The sequence below is a fragment of the Octopus bimaculoides genome, chromosome 28 (genome assembly GCF_046866305.1).
Source record: "Octopus bimaculoides isolate indiv1 chromosome 28, ASM4686630v1, whole genome shotgun sequence".
NCBI lineage: Eukaryota > Metazoa > Mollusca > Cephalopoda > Octopoda > Octopodidae > Octopus > Octopus bimaculoides.
Window position 1 is genome coordinate 16,191,667 of NC_142955.1, and position 18,745 is coordinate 16,210,411.

The 18,745-nt window shown below is 36.8% G+C and overlaps 2 protein-coding genes across 3 annotated transcripts; one reads left to right on the top strand and one right to left on the bottom strand.

Annotated features, from left to right (window-relative positions):
* The first annotated feature begins 598 nt into the window (after positions 1 to 598).
* Positions 599 to 18,665, top strand: LOC106868501 (uncharacterized). Its single transcript, XM_089344630.1, has 4 exons — positions 599 to 795; positions 1,354 to 2,410; positions 12,988 to 12,997; positions 17,141 to 18,665. The coding sequence occupies exons 2-4, from the start codon at positions 1,739 to 1,741 to the stop codon at positions 18,496 to 18,498; spliced, it is 2,040 nt and encodes a 679-aa protein (XP_089200756.1). The 5' UTR covers positions 599 to 795; positions 1,354 to 1,738; the 3' UTR covers positions 18,499 to 18,665.
* Positions 8,157 to 12,024, bottom strand: LOC128251141 (uncharacterized). 2 transcript variants are annotated; one of them, XM_052977602.2, is made up of 2 exons: positions 11,880 to 12,024; positions 8,157 to 10,153 (listed from the first exon to the last, which is right to left on the bottom strand). In XM_052977602.2, the coding sequence occupies exon 2, from the start codon at positions 9,744 to 9,746 to the stop codon at positions 8,550 to 8,552; it is 1,197 nt and encodes a 398-aa protein (XP_052833562.1). In that variant the 5' UTR covers positions 9,747 to 10,153; positions 11,880 to 12,024; the 3' UTR covers positions 8,157 to 8,549. The 2 variants fall into 2 exon arrangements, with proteins under 2 accessions (XP_052833562.1, XP_089200627.1); XM_089344501.1 differs by lacking the exon at positions 11,880 to 12,024 and adding an exon at positions 11,672 to 11,859.
* Positions 18,666 to 18,745: the final 80 nt, after the last annotated feature.

Below are 18,745 nucleotides of genomic sequence, written 5' to 3' on the forward strand. Positions count from 1 at the left end.
ACAAAGAGGATGAGTGACCGCTTTTCGGACATTTCTACGTCCAATTATCCCCGCCAACATTCGCTAAAACTTTACGTTCCACAAGGTTGCCGAAAGTCATGCCAGAACACGGCATTTCATACCTGTAATTAATTTCCCATTGACTTTGATGTCTGAAGGTAGTCAACGAGAGAGTGCAAGCTTGTGTGTTTAAAATATACTTCACAGACTGGTGACGATGAATACAAGTTGAGCAATGTTAATAGTAATGGTTTCAAATTATGCCACGAGGGAGAAGGGAATGAGTCGATTACACAGAGTCCAGTATTTCCATGGTACTTATTTCATCGACCCCCAAAAGGATGAAAAATAAAGTCGACGTCGGCGGAGTTTGAACTCAGTACATAGGGACGTGCGAAATACCACTAAGCATTCCGTCCACAGTATAAACGATTGTGGCTGCTCGCCGCCTTATGCATTGTTAATCACAATGAAGTATAAAATATATCTTTTAGAATATCATCTCAAAGGCTGCTGGTAACAATAAAGAAGAGTCGTTTATTATAGCCAGATATTAACCAGAGTAACCATGGTGATTTGCATCAAAATATTAGTATTTCTTTTTTCCTCCTTAACATTTCTGGTTTTATTTACTAGAGAGCGGTGGGTTTATTTGGTCACATGACACACCGTACTTCCGTTACGACCTGTTTGACTCGGGAGAAAAATAGTACCCAGAATTTTGTATGTCTTCACGGAGATTTGGTGTGATTAAATATATTTTCACCCTAAATATTGATTTGTATAGCATAACAGGTAAGATATACACACCTATCCATCGATTGATCGTACGTACCGGATCTCTTATCTGGCTTTCAGAAATCCGGGAATACTGTACCGTGGATTGAGTGTTCGGTTCCCCCTTCCCGTCTCTGAAGATGACCAGGTTTTCAGCTTTACCCTTCGTGGGACCCGGGGGACTGTGGCCTTCCGTGCTGTCATCCCCCTCTCTTTAGCTTCTCTGGTCATATCTAATTCAGATTGCTTTACTCCAGAGCACACAACACTACGCTACAGTGAGCCATGTTGAGCAGAATGTTCCTAAGTAGACTAAGTTTCACCAAAGGACATGGAATGACACACTCACGACAACTTTAGTTGTTAATTACAGTACTGGAAATCAGAGCCAGATGAACTCTGAAGACACTGCGATTTATATAGATATGTGTGTGTTACACAATGTGAAGGTGTAGCTGTAGTTTACAAATGTTTAGATTTCACCCAATGTTAAATGATGTCTTTTGTTAATCAATGTTGTAACATTTCCATTTTAATCTCTCCTCTATATCTAATACTGTTTCTTTATTATTTCAGATTAATGGATGACTTTGGCACAAAATAACTTTTTTAACATTGGATACATATGGAATATTTATAATTTTTTTAAAGACTAAAAGAAAACGTTTGAGAGAACAGATATAATAACCCAACTGCTATAAATCTAGACTGGAATTACTGTGAAATATTTGCTCTGAGCGAAGATTCATAGCACCATTTCTGCATCTCATTATCTGGTGCTTTTGCATTCTAATTAAAGTTGAATATATTTGCAAAGGAGTTTGCAGACTTTTAGATATCGATAAAATCACAGTTGATATCAGTAGAAATATTTCTAAGGAATAAATTATAACAAGAAAGAAGAAATTATATGCTGTGGTGAAAACTTCACAGGTTGGGTCTATTTGTATCCTCTAGAGAAATGTCAAGAGAATTAGGAAAATCACAACATTGGTGTGAAATCTGTGGTAAATCATTCTCTACAAGTAGTAACTTGATTAATCACATTCGTGTTCATACAGGTGAGAAGCCATTTCACTGTGTTACCTGTGGTAAATCATTCTCTCAAAACAGTGACTTAACTAAACACAAACGTATTCATACAGGAGAGAGACCCTATCATTGTGTTACCTGTGGTAAGGCATTCACTGAGAATAGTCACTTAAGCAGACACAAACGTTTTCATACAGGAGAGAAACCATACGACTGTGATATCTGTGGTAAGTCATTCTCTATAGTTAGTGACTTAACAACTCACAAACGTATTCATACAGGAGAGAAGCCATATCGCTGCGATATCTGTGGCAAAGCATTCTCTCAAAACAGTGACTTAACTATACACAAACGTATTCACACAGGAGAGAGACCATATCACTGTGATATCTGTGGTAAATCATTCTCTGGAATTAGTGACTTGACTAAACACCAACGTATTCATACAGGAGAAAAACCATATAGTTGTGATATCTGTGGTAAATCGTTCTCTGACAACTCAAATTTAACTAAACACAAACGTATTCATACAGGGGAGATGCCTTATAATTGTGATATTTGTGGTAAATCATTCCCTCAGAGAAATAAATTAGCTAGACATGCATCTATCCATGTGAAAGTGTGATTGTACCATTGTCAAAATTCATTAGAACATCCCACAGTCACCAATATTTTAAAACCGTTTCCCCTGCTAAATCATGGCTTAACTTTTGTGCCCTTTGCAGTAAAAACTGACCCCCTGACAGTAACCATACTCATACAAAATACAAAATAGCTGACAGTTAGCAAGGTGGGACACACATAAGAAAGAAGAAAGCAAAGGACCACTGATGAGGTCACAGAAGTGTGACGAAAGAACTCTGGCCGAAATAGGATTAATGTAATATAAAGCTGAAGCAAATTGACACCAAATATAGTGCGTGTGATTTTATTGGCTAAACTGGCAATATGACCATCCCCAAGTACAACAACATCTGTTTCAACACACGATTTCACATCAAAAATCTTGCAAAACAAATATATAAATGGAATATATATATATATATATATATATATATTCTTTTATTCTTTTACTTGTTTCAGTCATTTGACTGCGGCCATGCAGGAGCACCACCTTTAGTCGAGCAAATCGACCCCAGGACTTATTCTTTGTTAAGCCTAGTACTTATTCTATCAGTCTCTTTTGCTGAACTGCTAGGTTAGAGAGACATAAACAGAGCAACATCAGTTGTCAAGTGATGTTGGGTCGGGGGGGGGGGGGGGGGGGGCAAACAGACACACACGCACACAAAAAAATATAGAGCAGGCTTCAGGAAATTAATGTAGCTTTGATAGCGGTGTAAGATTATTTTGGTGTTGCAGACAATTATACACTGGCTACTCAACATTATATAAAAATGGCTTTGCGGAACTGATGTAGATCTGGAAAGAGAGATAAAGCTGTTGATTGAAAAGGTGCCAGAGAATACCAAATAAGGTAATACAATGAATGTGGAGGCGCAATGGCCCAGTGGTTAGGGCAGCGGACTCACGGTCATAGGATCGCAGTTTCGATTCCCAGACCGAGCGTTGTGAGTGTTTATTGAGCGAAAACACCTAAAGCTCCACGAGGCTCCGACAGGGGATGGTGGCGAACCCTGCTGTACTCTTTCACCACAACTTTCTCTCACTCTTACTTCCTGTTTCTGTTGTGCCTGTAATTCAAAGGGGTCCAGCCTTGTCACACTGTGTCACGCTGAATATCCCCCGAGAACTACGTTAAGGGTACACGTGTCTGTGGAGTGCTCAGCCACTTGCACGTTAATTTCACGAGCAGGCTGTTCCGTTGATCGGATCAACTGGAACCCTCGAGGTCGTAACCGACGGAGTGCCAACACCAACAATACAATGGCGTAGTGGTTAAGAGCGCGGGCTACTAACCCCAAGATTCCGAGTTTGATTCACGGCAGCGACCTGATTAATAATAATAATAATAATAATATAATAGTAACAACGTTAGGAATGAGAACCCAGGTTCGAAATTTCCCCAAGACACCTGACGAAGGCTGGAGGGTATATCAGCCGAAACGTTGTGTTAACAACAAACAAGATGAAGACAAATATCTGTCAAATGTAAATAATGTCTTGTACCCATTGTAGAAAACGATGAAGACGGCAAGTTGGCAGAATCATTAGCAAGTCAGGCGAAATGCTTAGCAGTATTTTGCCTATCTTTACGTTCTGAGTTCAAATTCCACCGAGGTTGACTTTGCCTTTTATCCTTTCAGGGTCGATGAATTAAATACCAGTTGCATACTGGAGTCGATCTAATCAACTGGCCCCTTCCCCCCAATTTTCAGGCCTTGTGCCTATAGTAGAAAGGATAACTGTTATTATTTATATAATCCTGTTCATTGTTCTGATCTGCTGAGAGAGAAAATACTTTTGCCTGTAATCCATTTTTTTTCCCCCCCATTAAAAAAATTTGAAAGAAATAAAGTAAATTGTTTTAATGCATTTATTTGACTTTTATTTGTTTTAATTTTTCTTTTAATAATAATCTTTAACATTCATATATTGCTGATAATTTCATCCAGTTGTGCCTCTTCTGTGCAGCGTGGTCAGGAATCTAGTGTCTATTAAACATTGCACTGCGTTAAGCTTCTACAGAAAGAGAAAGACATGAAAAAGGTGTGCTGGTATTTGTACACACACACATATATATATAGATAGATAGCATAATTAGTATGTATATATGTATGCAGATAAACCTGTTGCTGTATAATGTATAAGTATGTATGCATATATATAATTTAATATATACATACATATAGCCTTACATATATATATATGTATATATATATATATATATATTTGAGCATAGTTGATGCCAGTACCTCTTGACTGGCCCTCATACCAGTGGCATGTAAAAAGTGCCCACTACACTCTGAGAGTGGCTGGCGTAGGAAGGGCCTCCAGCTGTAGAAACCTTGCCAGATCAGGTTGGAGCCTGGTACAGCCATCTGGCTTGCCAGTCCGCTGTCAAATTGTCCAATCCATGCTAGCATGGAAAGCAGACGATGACGATGATGACACAGATAAACAAGTGACGACAATCCTTTGCTTTCGTTTACATGTGCAAGGTAATGAATGGTGTGCCTTACTCACTAATTACCTGAGAGAGAGAGAGATTTGCACGACTAAAAGGTGGTGCTCCAGCATGGCCACAGACAGAATGACTGAAACAAATATAAGAATGAAAGAAAAGAATAATCACATATAATCATAAACACACATATATAAACTTATGTAAAGATATATTCTTTTACTTGTTTCAGTCACTTGACTGTGGCCATGCAGGAGCACCACCTTTTAGTCGTGCAAATCAACCCCAGGATTTATTCTTTGTAAGCCTAGTACTTATTCTATCAGTCTCTTTTTGCTGAACCATCAAGTGATGGGGAGGTAAACACACCAACATCGGTTATCAAGCGATGGTGGGGGGACAACATACAACTAACAAATACAAACACACACACACATCAGCATCATCATCATCGTCGTCGTTTAACGTCCGCTTTCCATGCTAGCATGGGTTGGACGGTTTGACTGAGGACTGGTGAACCAGATGGCTACACCAGGCTCCAATCTGATCTGTTCTAACGCCGGGATTTTTACGTGCCACTAGCACGAGGGCCAGTCAAGTGGAACCGGCATCAGCCACGCTTGAATGGTGCTTTTTACATGCCACCGGCACAAGAGCCAGTCCAGCGGCACTGGTAACGACCACACTTGAATGGTGGTCAATCAATTCATCTTTTAAAATATACATTTTTATGTTTCTCTCCTCTGTATCCATTCCTCTCTCTCTCTCTCTCTCTCTGTTGTGCTGAGTCCAAAGTATTGCAATATTCTGGTAACTCAATTGCTTTATTGATCAAGTTACCCTAAATCCTCGAGTATAAATGTCCCCTTCCCTCCTTCGTGAAGCCGTGGTGAAGGGAGTGGGAGGAAATGAACGTCGCCAAGAGACGTTGCTATGGAGACCGGCGTTTGTTCTGAGATTGTCTGCGAATGGCTTCCAGACGCCGAGTCTCAAAAACGACCAAAAATGGCCAAAGAAAATTTAGGAAATAATCGGTAAATTCGCCACAAAGGGCAGGTTTCCCGTCCAAACAAATTACACAACAGAATGCATCAGTTGTTGCACAACTTTGACATAAAAAAATATAATCCCCAAAACAACTTTTTAAGGCAATAAAAAGGGTTTAAAACTATAAATGTTTGAACCCGAGTTCAAAAACGAAATAAAAAAATTCGTGGAAAAAAACTGGGAAAGAATTGGAACGAAACGAAAAAAATGCACGCGCTGGCGAACGGGAGTGGGTTGGGGAGAGGACTCGGAACGTTCACATCGTCAGTCCATGGTCTCTGAACTAGAAAGGTTTGACCCCGAGCTCAAAAACGATATAAAAAAAAAAGTGTAAAACAACTTTGCTGGGAAAGAACAAAAAAAAGAGAAATGTGCGCACGCGCATATATGTGTGTGTGTGTCTTTGTATCTGTTTGTCCCCACCCACTGTCTGTCCCTCTCTCTCCCTCTATCTATCCATCTATTTGTCTATCTATCTATCTATCTATCTATTTATCTATTTATTTATCTTTCTGCCTGTCTACCGTAAATCCTTGAGTATAAATCTGCATCTTTTCTCCAAAATTTAAAGGTCAAAATCCCTAGGGCGTACGATATACGAGGTTAAAAATGAAAAATAATCGTAAGATCGCCAAAATGGCGATCTTACGGTTTGAGGTAAAGCACATCGAATATAGAAAGGGGTTTGTCAGATTTCGTCTGAGGGAAAGAGAAAAATTTGTGGTGCAAGGGAGACAACTCTGTCATAGTTAACGTGTGTACTTATTCATGTGTTTGTGTGAATGCGTGCGTTCATGTGAGTGTACGTGTTTGTGAGAATGCGTGCGTTCATATGTGTTTGTGTGAATGCGTCTATCTATCAATCTATCTATCTTTCTTTCTGTCTCTCTCTCTCTATCTATCTATCTATTTATTTATCTTTCTACCGTAAATCCTTGAGTATAAATCGGCATTTTTCTCCAAAATTTAAAGGTTAAAATCCCTAGTTCGTACGATATACGACGTTGAAAATGAAGAATATTCGTAAGGTCGCCATTTTGGCGATCTTACGGTTTGAAGTATAACACATCGAATATATATATACATATATACACCGGGCTTCTTTCAGTTTCTGTCTACCAATTCCACTCACAAGGCTTTGGTCAGCCCGAGTGCCACGCAGTGGGACTGAACCGAAAACCATGTGATTGGGAAGCAAGCTTTTAAGTACACAGCCACTTCTGTACCTATATACATGCATAAATATATACTTATATGTATACTTATATATACATACACACATATACTAGAAACGTTAACTTTGGAATTTACTTCTATTGAGAAAAAAGAAGTCGTGTGCATGTTATTTTTAACGTAAGTTTTCTTATGACGGCTTCTCTTTTCTGCTTATTACTTCAATAGAAATCTACGGATGCACATAATAGAGAAAAATGAAACAATTATGGACGACTTGCTCCGAAACACCACCGAGTGGGGAACGCTTCTCAAAAATAACCTGCAGTTGTTTCCTTCAAAATTCCTACATGCTCGAAATGTACATACATCAAGGTATATTTGTAGAAAATTTCACGAAAAAATATTAATTTTCATGAAAGTTAAGAAGAATTTAAGTGGACTCTGTTGGAATTTCCGAAAATTGTCCCCCACCCCCATTCCAAAACACTTTGTATATTCGGGATCTACATAATAAATACAATATGCATAGAAAATTTCATTAAAAAATATTCATTTTTCTGAAAGTTATGACCGTCCAAAGTCTGGGGGGTAGAACTCTGTTGTTATGCCTTAATTTGTTGTTGTTGTTGGGACTCCGTCGCTTACGACGTCGAGGGTTCCAGTTGATCCGATCAACGGCACAGCCTGCTCGTGAAATTAACGTGCAAGTGGCTGAGCACTCCACAGACACGTGTACTCTTAACGTAGTTCTCGGGGATATTCAGCGTGACACAGTGTGACAAGGCTGACCCTTTGAATTACAGGCACAACAGAAACAGGAAGTAAGAGTGAGAGAAAGTTGTGGTGGAAGAATACAGCAGGGTTCGGTGGAAGAATACAGCAGGGTTCGCCACCATCCCCTGCCGGAGCTTTAGGTGTTTTCGCTCAATAAACACTCACAATGACCGCGAGTTCGCTGCCCAAACCATTGGGCGATTGCGCCTCCACAATATTAATTTATACCAGAAACAATTTACATAATGAATATAATAAAAGTTGATATTTTTCATCTTATATTTATTTTGTAAACAAATAATACAATATTACATAAGCATTTTATAATGTTTCTTTCTTTTCTGGAAACTCACCATGTACTGGCAGTTGATGGTTTGTTGACCGGCACCGGTCCACAGACCACCGCTTTGAGAAGCACTGTTCTACAAAAGTATGATGAAATATTTATTTTTACAGTCTAGTATATTTTTGATGGAAATTTGTGATATGGAATATATACGAGAATTCTTTTATTTAAAATATCACACTGCTAAATCATCTTTCACATGTGAATACATTTGTGGTTATACAAGATATTTTTTACATAGCACAGGAAAAAAAAAGTTGTTTTCAAAGGTTGGTTGGTTGTGTGTTGTGAAGAAATTTCAAAATGATACAATCATAACTTTGTATGGATAGACATGTGTGTCTTTAAGTTACCTTTTTGAGAAAATGATTTACCACAGGTATCACAGTGAAATGGCTTCTCTCCTGTGTGAATACGTCTGTGAGAAGTTAAAGCACCACTTGCCGAGAACAATTCACCACAGACATCACAGTGAAATGGCTTCTCTCCTGTATGAATACGTTCATGAAATGTTAAGGCACTGCTTACAGGGAAAGACTTATCACAAATGCCACAGTGATATGGCTTCTCTCCTGTATGAATACGTATGTGAGAAGTCAATGCAGTACTTGCAGAGAATGATTTATCACATATTTCACAATGAAATGGCTTCTCTCCTGTATGAATACGTTTGTGAGAAGTTAAGTTAGACATTTGAGAGAATGATTTACCACAGACATCACAGTGATGTGGCTTCTCTCCCGTATGAATACGTTTATGTTTAGTTAAGGCACCGTTTTCAGAGAATGATTTAGCACAGGTATCACAATGAAATGGCTTCTCACCTGTATGAATACGAGTATGTTTAGTCAAGTCACCACTTCTACGGTATGATTTACCACAGGTATCACAGTGATATGGCTTTTCACCTGTATGAATACGTCTGTGAGAAGTTAAAGCACTACTTGTAGTGAATGCTTTGCCACAGACATCACAGTGATATGGTTTCTCTCCAGTATGAATACGCATGTGAGTAGTTAAGTCACCACCTGCAGAGAATGATTTACCACAGGTATTACAGTGATATGTCTTCTCACCTGTATGAATACGTTTATGAGAAGTCAAATTAGATATTTGAGAGAATGATTTACCACAGGTAGCACAGTGAAATGGCTTCTCTTTTGTATGAACACGTTTGTGAGAATTCATGTTAGATATTTGAGAGAATGGTTTACCACAGATATCACAACAATATGGCTTCTCGTTCGTATGAATACGTTTGTGTTTAGTCAAGTTAGATATTTGAGAGAATGACTTACCACAGATAGCACAGTGATATGGTTTCTCTCCTGTATGAATACGTTTGTGTTTAGTCAAGTCAGCATTTTCTGTGAATGATTTACCACAGGTAACACAGTCAAAAGGCTTCCTTTTTGTATGAAAACATTTGTGAATTGTTAGATTACGTTTTTCAGAGAATGATTTAGTGCAGATATTACAGTGATATGATTTCCCTAATTCTTTCGACATTTTTTTAAGGGATAAAAACAGACCTAATCATTGAAGTTTCTCACAGTATTAAAGTTTTTCTTTATCTTTTTCTCACCACTTCAAATAGTTTTCTCCTTGTTCTTCTTATAATAGATTCCTTAGAAATATCAATTGCTATCAACTCTGATATCTAAAGATGCCGTCAAAACATAAATCTATCCAAGTTTAATTAGAATGCAAAAGCACGAAATAATGAGATGGAGAAATGTTGTTATGAATCTTCAATCAGAGCAAATATTTCACAGTAATTCAACCACAGATTTATTGTAGTTGTGTTTTTATATCTATTGTGTGAAACAGTCTCCTTTAGTCTCAGAAAAAGTAATAAATATTCCAGATGTGTCCAATGTTAAAAAAGTTGTTTTGTGCCAATGTCATCCGTTAATCTGAAATGATAAAGAAACAGTATTAGATATAGAGGAGAGATCAAAATGGAAATGTTCCAACATTTCTTTATTAACAAATGACATCATATAACATTGGGTGAAATCAACATATTTCTAAACTATAGCTACACCTTCAAATTGGTATCTATCTATCTATCTATATATATTTTTCTATGCATACATATTGAAATAGTGGACACCAACATTCTTCACTAGTGTAAAATAATATTTGTCATTGTTGTTTAGCAAATCAGTCCTGACTGAGCACATTTATGGTGAATGACATTCCAGCCATGACAATCCTGTAGTTCCTTCTGACATTATGCGTTCTGGATTACATCAACAAATAGTGTTCAATTTTCAAAACCCATAGGATTTAGCTGTTGTTTCTAGCAGCTGAAGTGGCCACATGTAAATCAAGCAAAAACATAGATGAACAACGAAACTTCAACTGAATGAAAAAAAGCTAAAACATTTGTCTTGTGTGTGAGCAGGATATATTGGTATGGAAGATGGTCCCATAAAAAGGGGACAGATTACGATTGGTGAAGGAGGTGGTTGTTTACAATTATCTCCATTTCTTTTTGTGATGATGAAAATGAATTTCATAGGGAAGTAAGGCCCAGAGGGACTCTTAGGATAAAACAGAAACCGTTTTGAATGAAATCTCAATTTTCCTGTTTCACTACACTAAGGTAGACCACCATAAAAGCCTATCTATTATTTTAATTAAAAGTGAAGCTTGTCAGAAATGGTTTTTCAGTACTTGCAGGAAAAAAGAAAATATTCTTTTGACAATATCTTAAATATCCTCACGGTAATATGTATTTTTTGAATTCCTCTTTTAAATTAAATGCTTCACTTATTAAATAGCTTGATATTAATTAACATTTGTATTTCTTTTCTCTTCACAAGTCACTTGGTTAATTAAAAGATTCATCTGTTTTGATTAATTACAAGAATGAACACGGCATAGCTTCGTTCTGGATTGCCGATTGAACTTTTGGAATAACTTCCAACTATGTTGGATTTTCTTTATTTTCGACAGGATTTTTCAAACTATTTTTGGTACTACGCTTTTCAAAATAATGAGCGAAACCTTTTTCTAAAACAGAAATGTTTAAAATGCATCATTTTAAAACACTGCCCCCACTCCTTATGCCTTTACAATAGTCATCACCTTTACACCCCCACTCTCATGTCATTGTATTCTATATTGTGGAAAACGGAGGAAGGAGACAAGCTGTTTCTCAAAAATCCAAAATTATTTTAAAATTCATATTTTAAACTTTTGACCCTTCACCCTAATCAAGCATTTCGAACTGCAACCACCACTAACTTCATCCTCCGTTATTTTTAAGCATTTTATTCGATTCCTCATTGCGAAAGAATTGGAATTTTTTTTTTGCCCGATCCTATTAATTCCGGAGTCACAATGCAAAGACACAAACATTTTGCGAAAATTCCAAGAAAAAAAAAAAAAAAAAACAGTTAGAGGAATATTCGAAAGATCCTCACCCGAGTGGGGAGACGCAAGAGAACTCCATATCAAAATATATTTTGGTTGAGCCTTTTGCTAGTTTCAGGTCAATTATGACTAAAGAAATTATGAGACGTGCACGTGCCTAATTAATACATATTATTGCAGAGTATTCCGGGATTTCTAGAAGCCGGATAAGATGTCCGCTACTGTGTGTATATAGATAAATATGTATGTATATCTTACCTGTTATAATATACAAATCAATATTTAGTGTGAAAATAGATTTAATTTCACCAAATTTCCCTCAAAAGATACAAAACAAATTATTGTTGTTCTTCGTCCACAATAATTGCAGCGGAAACGGAAGTACATAGCATCAAGGGAGAAAATTACAGTCTCTGCTCTCCAGTTAAGAAAAACAAAAAAGATTGATATGATTTACGAAAGTTACCATGGTTACCATCTCGTTATGATAAACGAATCTTCATAATTCTTACAGATTACTAAGTGGTTTAATGGTGGTGGTGTGATTCGTCGGAGGAATTATTGAAGAAATGATTGTTTGTGATGGTGGCGATTCATATTCAATAGATATATCTTTTTCCAAGTCTATATGGTTTTATTTAATTTACATATAGTTATATGCTTCTCATTTCCTTGGAGGTTTATTTTTTCCTTCAGCCCTCCTCTTTCTATAGGCTACCTTTGATATTATATTATAGGGGAATTTGACAAGACAGTCAGTCGGACGCTGACATTCGTTGATGCTGCATCGAAGAGGCCAGGGAATAGAAGAAAGAAGACATGCACCCAACACCAGAGCTGGAGACACCTCCGAAAGGAGGGGGGGAACGTCAAAACGGTAGAGGAGTGGGGGCCGAAACCGGACGTGGTTCCTCCTGATGATGTCTTGAGCTAACTGGATCCTATAAAGGAGCAGTTGTGGTAGCAAACCACGAAACATGGTTGAAATTCCTCCTCCTCTAACGTTTTTTTGAAACAAACTTATTAGCGTTCACTTAATCACTACACATATCCGTCATTTTCTGTTAAAATGTCTTATTGACCAGTTATATTTCTTCATTTTCCAGAAAAGAAGATTACATTGTTTTACACCATTTTATTCCTTTGGAATAATACCAGTGATATCTTCGAAACATGCGTCGGAAGTAAAACAATTTGAATAACAACTGCGTTTAACTCCATTTATTTATTCATATCATACAAAATATTTCACGTATACCCGGAGTTTCTACCTTTAAAAAGAAGGAGTTACAACCTTTTTACTTGTGTGATTTTTTGCTACCCTTGTAACTATTTATCCATTTTTACCGTGCTAATTATTAACAAGAGAAAAATACGTACATCAATTTATATATATATATATATATATATATATATATATATATATATATATATATATATATAGAGAGAGAGAGAGAGAGAGAGAGAGAGAGAGAGAGAGTTTTAGGGAAAAGAACCAAATTCCATGAACTCATCGATGAGTTCATGGAACTTGGTTCTTTTCCCTAAAACTATATATTTATATATATTTTAATCTGTAAAGCTCAATTTAATCTTAATTTTTTATAAATTGATTTTAATTGAGTTTTTACCTGTAATTTTGGATTTTGTCCCTCATATATATATATATATATATATATATATATATATATAAGTTCAAAAAGGAAAAAGACAAGAAAACAACAACAAAAAACAACGTGAGGACGTGGTACAGATTATGTTACTGGACGCTCAGGAAAGGAAAGAGAGAGAATATAACGTTTCGAGCGGAGCTCTTCGTCGGAAACAAGGAAAGTCCGAAGAAGGGAAAAACGGAGGAAGAAAAAATCGCCAACGATGTCCACCAGGTTACATATATAGGGGGAGAATTAACAAAAGACGAAGACAGGTGGTGTAGACACAAACAGATGTATTAGTTTAATGTTCGGGAAGTGAAAAGGTCTTTAACGTTTCGAATCTACGCTCTTCCACAAAAAGAAACAACGAGAGAAAATATATGTGTGTGTGTGTGTGTGTACAAGAAAGAGACAGAGAAGGGCTAATACATATATATAAAGGTACACCCCCCCCACACACAAACATGTCTATATACATAAATATATACTTTGTCAACGCCATACCAGACTCTCACACTGATATTTTCAATTCCAATAAAAGATATTCCAGTAATATGATGCGCTTTGCACATTTTCTAACCATGAAAACCTCAATTTGACATCGAGCACGTTGCCTAGCGACAGGCAACCGATAAACCTTAAGTGCCCAGTCAATGCCAAATTCAGCGAATTTGTCATAAAAGGAGCTGTCTGTCTCTTTTCTTCTCTATCCTCCCTCTCTCCATGTGAGTCTGAGTCTCTTACACGTCTGAAACAGAAGCACCCACCAGCATCCACTGATAATCAAATAAACTGGTCCCATCCCCCCAGAATACTTGAGATCAGTCTTCACCTGTGATAACATCACAAAGGCAATTTCATCCTTCGTTGCTAGTTCAGGTGCAGGAATTGATGTCCTTCATCAACACCTCAAGGATGGTATCTCTTTATCGGCCGATGATACCGAACTTGAGCTCTTGGACAATTCCACTTAGTTTGTGAAGCAGTTCTCTTTAGAGAACGTCCTCTCTTATATCCACCCACTATTCTTCGAACTCACCAAACCCAATCTAGACCTGCACACCATTGCGGTCGGCTGCACCCTTCACCGTCTCACTGCAAAGGTGTTTACAATCGGTTTCTAGCTTATAAAAGGAGGGATTTACCGCTACCCAGCTAGGAGTGAGCATCAAAATGGGATGTAAAGCTACCGTCCACACTACCAGAGCCTAAGCCAACTTGCCCTCTTTATCACCCATTGTCATCCTCAAACTTGACCTTAAGGAAGCCATCAGCTGGTTTGCTGTCCTCAGCTCAATACGAGAGACGGTCCCACAATTCTATCACCTCACATGCAAGACTAGGGTTAAGGTTATGGAAAAAATACTTATAACCTTAACCCTAACCCTAAACCAAACTCTTAAACCCGAACCCTAAAGCTAAAACCAGTACAAACGCACGAACGATGTCACAAATAACAGTACCGCCGATACTTAATGACAAACAACGGCACTAATTTTATTCAAGGGAAAAGATCCCATTACACCGCACAACATTTTCTTGACAATCCATAGCAGTAATTGTTTTCACTTCAATAGACGTCAGTGATTGGTTGAAATTTCCGAAATACAATTTTTTACATGAAATAACTTCGAATACAAAATTGTGTTCTATAACACAAAATATACAAGTATACGAAGTTTGAAAGTGTTTCGGTTGAAAAACACTAAATAAAACATAGATAAAAAGTGGCGCCCGCCAAATAAAACAGATCCAGAAATTGGGTGGGGAGATAAAAAATTTTAAATGCAGATTGTTTTTGTAGATTCGGAATCTCCGCACTCAATGACGTGGGTTGGTGTAAAAACAAAACAAAAAAAAACCATCCCAGAGTCTGAGTGTTCCATTATCTTTACCTCCGCCGTAACAGGAACCCTTTCCCCATTCATTTCAGGAAGAGGTGAAAAAAAAAAATGAAGAAAACGGGTGCGGGATTGAAATTTTGGCGATACGATTTTTTAGAATTTTCTTTCAGCATCGGAATTTCCATAACTTAAAGCATGGGATTCCGTAAAGAAAAAAAGAAAAAAAAACAATAATTTTCAAAGGCTGGAAACGTTCCGTTTAGATCTCCGCCATGTCAGCCGCTTTAATTGGGATTCGATGGTCGATAAAGTTTGGCGGCCCCTGATATAGGCGTAGGTAACACCACCTACTGTGTTTCTAATCAATATGTCTGTTTAATGAACAAACATACGATTATATGCATTCTAATACTAAGATGTAATGATGTCAGAAATATTTGGCTGCTATTTTAGCAGGTTCAGTGACTACGCGAAGACACTCTTGTTGAGACGTAATGACTATTTAGCCGGATGACGTTTTTATCATTTACCAGGGGTGAGATGCAATTAAAGATGTAAATTAATATAATTGAATGTCTCTTCCTGTTATATTGGGGACTTTTAATATATGTCACCGGTGACGTTCGTAACGCGGGAATAATTATCAAGACCTTCTACTCGTGTTTCTAATTAACTAAAACGAATCTGATTATATCAGATGTAGTAATATCTCGTGTTCCGGTGAACGTTGATGTTTATGGATAAAATAAAGCGACCTACATGATTTATGATTTAGTATTTCATTTGATCACAGCTTTACCTCGTTAGTTGGTTATTCCCTATTTTACAGGGGACTGGAAAAAGGTTTTAATCACCAACGAATCGATCAATGAACTTTCCTCGCCCTTCTTCATATTTCATTTGGACCTTAGATCGAAAGCACGAATTATTTGTATGGCTGTTGTAGCAAATATTGTACGGAGAAAACAAACTTGATTTCAAGAACGGATCCTGGTCAACAAGTATTCTAATGGTAAGTAAAAAAATATATCTACATAACATCTGTTCCACACTTGTGAACGGAGGTCTGTGATATTTAAGACAAGAAACTGAACCATAGGAGATTAGTCTATATTTACAGACATTTGTCAGCTTTTTAAGTATTCCTGAAGACAAGGAGTAAGACCTCCCTCACAACGGTTTTCTTCTTAGGAATCGATATTTCCACTTTTCTCACCCGATTTGTGTAATTTTCTTTTGAGTCCTTTAATCGTTTAATAATACATATTTTGTCAGTAAATTTACGGCATAACTACAGAGATATGCCCCGGCGATTTTTGTTTCTTTGTGAAAAATAAAAGTGGTGGTGGTGCAAAATTAGTAACTGAGGCAAAATGACTGACGGCTAATTTGTTCCCGACCTGTTTGAAGTCATTATATTACAAGTATTACATCATCATCTTGTACACTTCATCTTTAGATCTAAAGTTTTCGTCAGCATAGTTTTTGTTGAAGTTAGGGAATCCGAAACATTTCACCCAATGTTATATGATGTAAGTTGTTAATTACTAAAGAAATGTAACGTTTCCATTTTAATCTCTCCTCTATATCTAATACTGTTTCTTTATCATTTCAGATTACCAGAGGACATTGGCATGAAAGAAATTCTCTTTTATAACGAATACATCTTCAACATTTTTCGTCTTTTAAAGTCTTGAAGAAAAAGGTTATACAGAACACATCTAAGCCTATTTCTATAAATCTCTGGTAGAAATTCTATGAAATGTTTGCTCTGAACTGAGATTAGTAGCAACATTTTTCTACTTCAATATCTGATGCTTTGCCTTCTCGTTACTCTTTGATGACTTTCTAAATTTATAGCATCTTTAGATATCAGTGAAGTTCGCAATTGATCGCATTGAATATATTTGTAAGGAATAAACTATAACAAGAAGAAGGAGAAAGATAGGGGTAAAAATTTAATGTGGTGAGAAACTCTAAGGATTGGGTCTATTTTTATTCCTCAAAGAAATGTCGAAAGATATGCGAAAATCATTCTATCATTGTGATATCTGTGGTAAATCAATCTCTCGAAGTAATGGCTTAAATAGACACAAACGTACTCACACAGGAGAAAAACCATTTGACTGTGATATCTGTGGCAAATCATTCTCTGCAAGTTTTAGTTTAACTAGTCACAAACGAACTCATACAGGAGAAAAACCATTTAAGTGTGATATCTGTGGTAAATCATTCTCTCAATGCGGTAGTTTAACTATACACAAGCGTATTCACACAGGAGAAACACCATTTCACTGTAATATCTGTGGTAAATCATTCTCTAAAAGAAGGGACTTAACTATACATACATGTACTCACACAGGAGAGAAACCATTTCACTGTGATGTCTGTGATAAATCATTTCCTACAAACAGTCATTTAACTAGACACAGACGTATTCACACAGGAGAAAAACCATTTAAGTGTGATATCTGTGGTAAATCATTCTCTCAATGCGGTAGTTTAACTAAGCACAAGCGTATTCACACAGGAGAGACACCATATCGCTGTGATATCTGTGGTAAATCATTCCCTATTAACAGTCATTTAACTAGACACAGACGTATTCACACAGGAGAAAAACCATTTCAGTGTGATATCTGTGGTAAATCATTCTCTGAAAGAGGTAGTTTAACTAAACACAGAAGTATTCACACAGGAGAGACAACATATCGCTGTGATATCTGTGGTAAATCATTCTCTACTAACAGTCATTTAACTCAACACAGACGTATTCACACAGGAGAGAAACCATATCATTGTGATATCTGTGGTAAATCATTCTCTCAATGCGGTAGTTTAACTATACACAGGCGTATTCATGCAGGAGACAAACCATTTCACTGTGATATCTGTGGTAAATCATTTTCTAGAAACTGTAATTTAACTTCTCACAAAAGCATTCATACAGGAAAGAAACCATTTCAGTGTGATATCTGTGGTAAATCATTCTCCGTAAATGGCAGTTTAATTAGTCACAGACGTATTCATACAGGAGAGAAACCATTTCCTTGTGATATCTGTGGTAAATCATTCCCTACAAGCAGTCATTTAACTCAACACAGACGTATTCACACAGGAGAGAAACCATTTCACTGTGATATCTGTGGTAAATCATTCCCTATAACCAGTCATTTAACTAGACACAGACGTATTCACACAGGAGAAAAACCATTTCAGTGTGATATCTGTGGTAAATCATTCTCTGTTAGAAGCAGTTTAAGTACTCACAAACATATTCATACAGGAGAGAAACCATTTTGTTGTGATTCCTGTGGTAAATCATTCTCTCAGAAATGTCAGTTAACTAAACACGTATCTATCCATACAAATATGTGACTCTGTTATTTGTCAGATTTCTATGAATATACAATTGTATTGGATAATGCTGAGCAGAAATATTAATGCAAACATGAACACACAGTTTCTTGCTTTCTGAAAATATATACTCCATGAAGAAGATTGTGAAGTCACGTGGGTAAATAAATATCTATTCAACACTCAAACTTCCTTGCTTTGTTTTTATATGTACCTAAATATATATATTTGTATATGGATGTATATATGTTTGATTGCTTCTCATTGA

Coding starts and splice junctions, on each gene's coding strand:
- LOC106868501 (XM_089344630.1), top strand. CDS start 1,739: ATGTCAAGAGAATTAGGAAAATCACAACATTGGTGTGAAATCTGTGGT.
- LOC128251141 (XM_052977602.2), bottom strand. CDS start 9,746: ATGTCGAAAGAATTAGGGAAATCATATCACTGTAATATCTGCACTAAA.